General features: G+C 39.4%; 1 protein-coding gene across 1 annotated transcript; it reads right to left on the reverse strand.

Moving 5' to 3' along the window:
• Positions 1-285: 285 nt before the first annotated feature.
• Positions 286-3951, reverse strand: mylpfb (myosin light chain, phosphorylatable, fast skeletal muscle b). The gene is made up of 6 exons (XM_083904077.1): positions 3857-3951; positions 3466-3564; positions 2546-2726; positions 1989-2067; positions 1286-1334; positions 286-1188 (listed from the first exon to the last, which is right to left on the reverse strand). Exons 1-6 carry the CDS (start codon positions 3857-3859, stop codon positions 1087-1089), a joined length of 513 nt encoding a protein of 170 aa, XP_083760203.1. The 5' UTR covers positions 3860-3951; the 3' UTR covers positions 286-1086.
• Between the last annotated feature and the right edge of the window lie 4238 nt (positions 3952-8189).

An 8189-nucleotide genomic window follows, 5' to 3' on the forward strand; every position in this document is an offset into this window, starting at 1 on the left:
ACTTACACATTCACTCACACATCTCTATCACATTTCTATCCCACCCATTCACATGCTGCCAACACAGCTGTCAGAGTAATGTGGGGTTAAGTGTCAGCATGTAGAGCGGAGCCGGGAATCAACTACAACCTTCCACTGGTCAATCATTCTGGTCCACCGCCGCCCCCCATGCTTACTCGTATGCATATGACAGCCAGTGTGCAGTCAGTGCTTTCACGCACATCTGCTCACACTTAAACGAACAGACAAAATGCTGTATGAAAGGTAACAGATTGAATTGTTGCTTCTTTATTTGTAGCAGTGGAGAAACAAAGTCACAGTCAGGGGAGAGAATGCAGAAAGAGTCCAAAATAAAGATTGTTTACTTCTGTTTATTTCTTTCCTGCTCCCACAACAGCCTCACTTTCCCTTTTTCCCTGCAACTTTTCATACCTGACGTGTATCAAAGAGGGAGAGTTGAAGAAAGAGTCAGAGTAGGGAAACTATTGTAGTCCAGTACTGCCACTCTTTCAGTGTGCACTCTCTCTGATACAAACTCAGGAACAAAAGCCATGAAAAACTCTTTAGGGCTGAGACGAACAGATCCTTCATCGAGGGGATCAGGCTGCTTACTTGTTTCAAGTAAGTGACTGTGCATGAACCACAGCACCCAAGACTGACGGCTGTGTACACTGGATTGCATATGTACACACACACGCTGCACGTAGGCATGATGCACACACTGTTGGTCTCAGCACAAAAGGACAGAATGAGTGATGAATGGAAAAGGAGCATGAAGAAGAAGAAGAAGCAGGACTGAACTAGAGAGAGTGTCACAAGATTATTTTTTCTTTATTGAAAATAATCCCATGTTCCCCTGCTGTTTCATACTCGCACACAAACGCTCACACAGCCTTCAGTCCTCTCACTGAGTACAGGAGACAAGTCTTTTTTTTCATTTAGTGAGCTGGCAAGCAGAAAGAATGAGCCGGGGAGCAAGTGTGTGCGAGGAAGTCATGGTGTTGAAGAAGATGGGGTACGGTGTAAGCGAATGGATTTGAACGGAGGTAGAGGTATTGAAGAGAGGGCGGAGGGGAGGGGGGGATTTTACTCCTCCTTTTCCTCTCCGTGTGTGATGACGTAGCAGATGTTCTTGTAGTCCACATTGCCAGCCACATCAGGGGGGAAAGCAGCCCACAGGTTGGTCATCTGCAGAGGAGGAGGAGGATGAAGAGGAGGGATTTAAAGAATGGACTTATAACACTGATTGACAGAGAATCTGTGAGACAGAGACTCATCAGCTCACCTCCTCAGCAGTGAACCTGTCACACTGGGTGGTCAGGAGCTCCTCAAGGCTGTGGAGGGAAATCATGAAGAAATATAAATAAAAGATGCTTGTGCATGGACATGGACATTGCAGTAAGGCTGGGAATTGTCTGGGACCCAAATGTATCTGTTTTAGCAATCTCTCTTAAAATGTGATAAAAGCATCTTATGTAATAGTTCCTCTTGTGGTTAACAGACAATATGTACAAACACAACTTAACTTTTAATTTATAATGTTTTACAGATTAATATTTCAACCACTTAATATTAAAATCTACCAAGAGGTCACACCAAACACTTATTCTTGTTTTTTCACAAATATGACTTGATTTTACTTATTGTCCCTTTACTTGTTTTGTTGTAGTAAAATAGTGTATAGCAATAAACTGGCCAAATGTTCTATGTATTCATTTATTTTCTCATTTAAATATTCATTAATTTCCTAATATTTATTTTGTATTGTTAACTAAAATTCAGGACACCTCAATAGTAATACTGGATCATTATTGTATCAATACAAGACTTTCACATGTACCATGAAATGCTCTTGAGGTTCAGGATGTCAAAAAATTTAATTAATGTAGGGTCCTGTTTTGGTGCCCAAAAGTCCCTGAAAAGCTATGCCACATTTGAAAAGTATTTGATGAGAAAGTTTAAATAAATTAATAAATAAAAGCTCTTACAATTCCTTCTTGATGAAGCCGGTGGCCTCGGGGTCCAAGACCTTGAAAGCACTCACAATGACATCCTCTGGGTCAGCACCTGCAAAAGAAAGTGGAACACTTAATTCAAGATAATAATAATAACAATAATAACAATGACAATAATAATAATATCATATGACATATCAATAATATTGTTATAAAATTGTTTTTGGGGCATTTATTTATTTTTAATATAAGATAGGACTTCCCGAAGTGTGGGAAATGGCCTCCTGGTGGGTCTTGAAGGTATTGCAGGTGGACCATGAGAGGTCATTGAAAAACATATTTTGGTAATACTGTTTAGAAATAAAGTTTCAAATCAAAAACCGAGTTTTATTATTAAGGACAATGTAAAGGAGCATTTTGTTTTGTACCCTATACATAAAAAGGTCAAACTAAAAATTCTAATTGTATTTTCTGCCAATGAAATTAGGAATATATTTGGCAGTGCTGGAATCTGTAAAAAAAAAATCTTCAGAATTCAAGTTTAAAATGGCTGAAAGAAGAAGATGGAATGAGTTTGTGAGTGATCGCACCCTTCAGCTTCTCGCCGAACATGGTCAGGAAGACAGTGAAGTTGATGGGGCCGCTGGCCTCCTTCACCATGGCCTCCAGCTCTTCATTCTTCACATTCAGTTGGCCCATGGTGGCCAGCACATCTCTGAGGTCATCCTTGCTGATGATGCCATCTCTGTTCTGGTCGATGATTGTGAAAGCCTGCCAGGGAACAGTGAGATGAGATGCTAAGAAAAAAGACACGCCAAATAATAATAATTATTCTAGTGTGTTATTGTGTAAATGTGGAGCTGTGATCCACTTGTCTTTCCACATAGCAGTGAGGACAGCACCAGTGAAACCAAAGATGGCATTGGGAACCTTTTGGGACCTGGCAGCTGGTGGGCCACTTGTCTTTCTAAGGTGTTAAAATTCTCTCGGAATTTGAGACAAGCCCCTTACGACATTTAAGGAGAAGCTATTGATTACAGCTGTCACCCACCATTACCCCCACCCCCCCCCCCCCCCCCCGCCTTCTGTTTGCCTCATGACTAACTCTCCTGACCATGCCCCCAATGTTCTTTCACCTTCTGAAGCGAAAGAGTCCCTTAAATCCCTTTATTAGCCTCTTTTATTTCAACCTGTGTAAAACCTCAGTGATGCACAAGAACACATTTGCCTTTATTTCTTTGCTCCCTGTGACCCCACTGGCAACATTCCAGTGGGGTCACAGAGTGGGTGTTTCTAGACTGAGCTACCACAGGCTGCTGTCATCAGACACAGATTTACTGTCCTGTCATAGTGATGAGGACATTCTCTAACATCTCTGAGGTCATCAGGATAACAAGCACCAGGAAAATGCACCCCACTTGTTCTTCCTTTGGCCCGTAAATGCGTGTCTCTACTAATTTACGGCCAAAGATACTTTGAAGAGCGTGAGGTGTGATAAAGAAGCTGTTACCTCCTTGTACTCCTGGATCTGGCTCTGCTCAAACATGGAGAACACGTTGGAGGATCCACCCTCACCCTGCTGCTGCCTCCTCTTGGCCTTCTTGGGTGCCTGGAGGACAGATGAAGAGGTACAGGAAACACACAGCAAAAACATGTAAAAAAAAAAGAAAAGAATAGTAAGAGAGATTATGTTGAGGATTTTTCTCCATTTTTTCTTAAAAAAAGGACACAAGAACTTTTACATTTAAAATTCAAAATGACAAAAAACTAAAAATGTAAAACTTTTTGTCTTAATTTTGGGGAACAACAATGATGAGACAATAAGACTGGCTCTGACACATCAGTCCTGGATCTGGATTGGTCTTGGATCCACACACACAAACACACACACACTCACTCACCATCTCTCAAGTTTTGTTCGGTTGTTGTTGTTGTTGGTCAAGAAGAGAAGCCTAAGCCAAGCTGATGGGACTGACATGTAAGCATTGGACCCATGGGGCCTTATATACGAGCTGATGGTGGGCTAACTTTAGCCACAACATCAGGTTTGGCAGGAAAATAGAGCTGAGGGAAAGTAAGAGGAAAAGGGAGGAGTGAGTAGGTGGCAGGGTGGATCCAATTACAGATGCTCTAAAATAGGCTGCAGGACTCTTGGAATGAGGTGAATTCAATGCCAACACAGGATTGACTTTGGTGTCTACTGTAGACTTAAGGCCACATTGAAGACAAACTGAGGGACAAATCAACTTCTCCTGTTCTTTTGTTTTCATTGGTGGCCTTTTCTCTGACCAGAGTGAGAGAACAAAGACAGTGGTTATGGTGTACAGTGGATACTGGACAGAGAACCAGATTCATTAACAGTATTAATCTCACCACAGCGCTGACATGAATTAGCAGTGAACATATCGTGAAGTCATCACCTGCTTAGATGTTAGGTTTAGGTCTGCATTGACCTGCAGGGTTTATCAACACTAATGAACTGATGAGCTTTGGTCTCAGTAACGACACAAGACTCTACATCAATGAGAATGTGTAACAGCTGTTTGATACACACACAAGTGGTGATTCATACATGCCTCAAAGTTGTAGTTGTTTTATTATGATTATTATTATTATTATTTTGTCTAATAAAGTGTGTTTTGTACAAAACCTCAAATAAAAATGTAGTTCATATAACTCGTTTAGTTAAGTTTGAATGAAATTAACAACTTCCACACAGAAGTGCTTTTGTTCATGATTATATTTGAGGGCAGAGGTTTCCAAGGTCTTGGTTGGAACCCACAGAGATTGTTTGGGGTCATGGTTGTAATTATAATATAATATATAATATATAATTATAATTGTAATATTTGCGTTTCACTGCAGTTTCAGTGTGACATTTGAACAATATGATAAAGAATGACCACATGTAAGGATGCGAACTTCCAAAATATAAACTTCATAATTGCATTCCATTTTTAATTGGACTAGAACAGTGGTTCCCAAACTTTTCACCCCTTCAGATATTTGACCTATAGCCATGTACCCTCTACTCCTGTGCACTTCAAATATTGTGTCTGTCTGTACACACAGCACTCACCACATAAAATCTCTCTATTACTCACCAAAAAGATCTATTTACATGTTACCAGCATGTTCAATTAGCAACACCAACACACAACCATCACCATTTTTTTTTTTACATAAATCTACTGCAATGTCTAAATTTGGCTCCATGTCTCTCTATATATACACAGCATATATATACACATGCATATATCTGTATATATGTATATATACACACACGCAGGTGCATCTCAATAAATTACAATATCGTTGAAAAGTTCATTTATTTCAGTAATTCAACTCAAATAGTGAAACTCTGTATTATATAAATTCAATACACACAGACTAAAGTAGTTTAAGTCTTTGGTTCTTTTAATTGTGATGATTTTGGCTCACATTTAACAAGAAAGCAAAATTCAGTATCTCAAATAATTAGAATACCCCATAAGACCCATAATAATAACCATTGGCGTTCTGGAAAGTATGTTCATTTATATCTACTCAATACTTGGTTGGGGCTCATTTTGCTTTAATTACTGGCATGGAGGTGATAATTTTCTTCTTGACAATAACCCATAGATTGTCTATGGGGTTCAGGTCTGGTGAGTTTGCTGGACAGTCAAGCATACCAACACCAACACCATGGTCATTTAACCAAACTTTGATGCCTCTTACAGTGTGGGTCTGGTGCCAAATCCTGCTGGAAAATGAAATCAGCATCTTCAAAAAGCTTGTCAGCAGATGACATTGCAGATGACAGACGCCTCTGACATAGTCTGGGATTCAGGAGTGGCTTAACATGAGGAATATGACAACGTCTGTGTGTGGTGGCTCTTGATGCCTTGACCCCAGCCTCAGTTCATTCCTTTTGAAGGTCACCCAAATTCTTTTATCAGTTTTTCTTGACAAGCCTCTCAATGCTGCGCTTCTCTCGGTTGGTTGTGCATTTTTTTCTTCCACACTTTTTCCTTCACTCTGTGAACAGCCAGCTTCTTTGGAGGTGGATTTTTGTGGCTTACTCTCCTTGTGAAGGGTGTCAATGATTGTTTTCTGGACAACTGTCAGCAGTCTTCCCCATGACTGTGGAGGCTTGTGAATCGAAAAGAGACAATTTTAAAGGCTCAGGAAACCTTTGCAGGTGTTTTGAGTTGATTAACTGATTGACATGTGACACTATGAAGTTACAATAGTGAATCTTTTCACTATATTCTAATGTTTTGAGGTACTGAATGTTGGGTTCTTGTAAATGTGAGCCACAATCATCACAATTAAAAGAACCAAAGATTTAAACTACTTCAGTCTGTGTATATTGAATGTATATAATACACAAGTTTCACTATTTAAGTTGAATTACAGAAATAGATGAACTTTTCAATATTCAAATTTATTGAGATGTACCTGTATATACTGTACATACATATGCTACTTTGTACATGTAATCAGGCTGTTTGCAAATCATGTTGTCTTTGTTACATTTGTGTTTCTTTGGTCTCCATGTACCGCCTCCATTACTTTGCATACCCCAGTTTGGGAATCACTAGACTAGAACATTGAACAATCAAAAATAAAACATTTAAACCAGTGTTTTCCAAACTTTTTTATGATGACGGCAAATTAGTGTGAACCAAATCACAATATAAATCATGACAAGATCTGTGCATAATTTATAATTTGCAGCCATATCTGTAACACCTTGCAGATACGGTTGCAAATCAGTTTGGGAACCTCTCGTTCAAACTATATCCCTGTATTGTTTCAATTGTTCAGGCCCATGGAGATGATTGGAGCAGCTTTTCCTCCATGGATGCACTAATTTTGGACCCTCCTGTTGGTTCCCAGTATAGTTGCTTTAGAATAGGAGGACAGTTGCCCACCCACCAAACGCCATATATGAGCTACATATAGGCTGCCATCAATCACACCCCTGTGCAGCTAAGGTATGTGTTGGGATCCACTGAAACTGCAACTTCAGACATTTGTAGGCCTTGCATTTCAAAGTCACTAAACATGACCTGGTTTTTCTGTCTATGGTTGTTTGGTGACTTTTGTATGATGGAAACTATAATATAGTTTGCTTTGAAACAATCAGATGAGAAAAGAGGGATAAGGAGCCCAAGCTTTGTCCAAAGACCATAAACACAAGACAGCTGTAGTGACTAAAATAGCTCCATCACCCCCTGCCATTCTCTTTCTCAGCCAGTTTGAAGTCTTTACCCTTCTTGGTTCATTCAACTAATCTACACACATTCAAGAGATCAACAATGTCACATTACAGATAAATGGGGTTTGGTATGTGAACTCAATGCTTGTAAGTCAAGACAAAACATCTGGTTAAGAAGCTGAAAACTTTTAAAAAATACAATAATTATGTGTATGTTTGTTTTTTAAGCATCAGAACATTTCACACTGTCACTGAAAATACAGTTCATTATGTGATGACCAATTCCAGAAATACTAAAACAGCATGTATGGATGAATTTCTCATCACCATGTAGACTATATAATTGTGACCATATGATGCAATAGGTATCTTAAAGATCAAATTAAAACAGAATCATTTGTCCCTTTATTCATATTTTAGCCTGTTTGACTCCTGCAGTTTCGTACAAGCTGCTATTTAGCTCTTCAAAAAACAATAAGAATAAAAACAATTCTATTAAACAAGGCCAAAAACAAAGGTCTAAAAACAATTACCCCCCCTCCCCCCCTCCATTTGCTAATGGTTAGCTAACCAGATTGAGGGAGTGATAGCATATACAATTGGCCACACCAGAACATTTAGCATGAGGATAATGTGAACCAGCTGCTTTGTTAATGGAATACAACAGCCCAGTTAATTATCATCACCTGTGAGGTAAGCTAGTGTTAACTTTTCCTTTCCCCTCCTGACCGTGGTCGGGGGACACAGGGGAGATCTATCTTCTTCAGGGCCGAAGGTAATGTTGTTCTCCGGGGTTAACTCCAAGAACCAAGACTTTACTCACAGTTGTTACGTGGTGGCACACAAATGACAGGCTGTTTTTTTCCATCAGAAATGGCAAAAAAAATTATCAGAAAACTTTGCTCACAAATTTGCTCTTGTCATTATTATTATATTGTCATATTGATAATATCCAAGTTCTCTCCCTGGATTTCAAGAAGTCAGCCCGTCTATTTCCAGTAAGCTGTGAGTCAAACAGAGGAATGCAG

Source organism: Microchirus variegatus (assembly GCF_963457635.1).
Source record: "Microchirus variegatus genome assembly, chromosome: 17".
Lineage (NCBI taxonomy): Eukaryota > Metazoa > Chordata > Actinopteri > Pleuronectiformes > Soleidae > Microchirus > Microchirus variegatus.

What these genes read in the sequence shown, in the direction of transcription:
- mylpfb (XM_083904077.1), bottom strand. An exon ending in AGATCCAGGAGTACAAGGAG is followed by an intron (nt 2,727 to 3,465) that starts GTAACAGCTTCT and finishes GTTCCCTGGCAG; the next exon opens with GCTTTCACAATCATCGACCA. An exon ending in GTTCGGCGAGAAGCTGAAGG is followed by an intron (nt 2,068 to 2,545) that starts GTGCGATCACTC and finishes TTTCTTTTGCAG; the next exon opens with GTGCTGACCCAGAGGATGTC.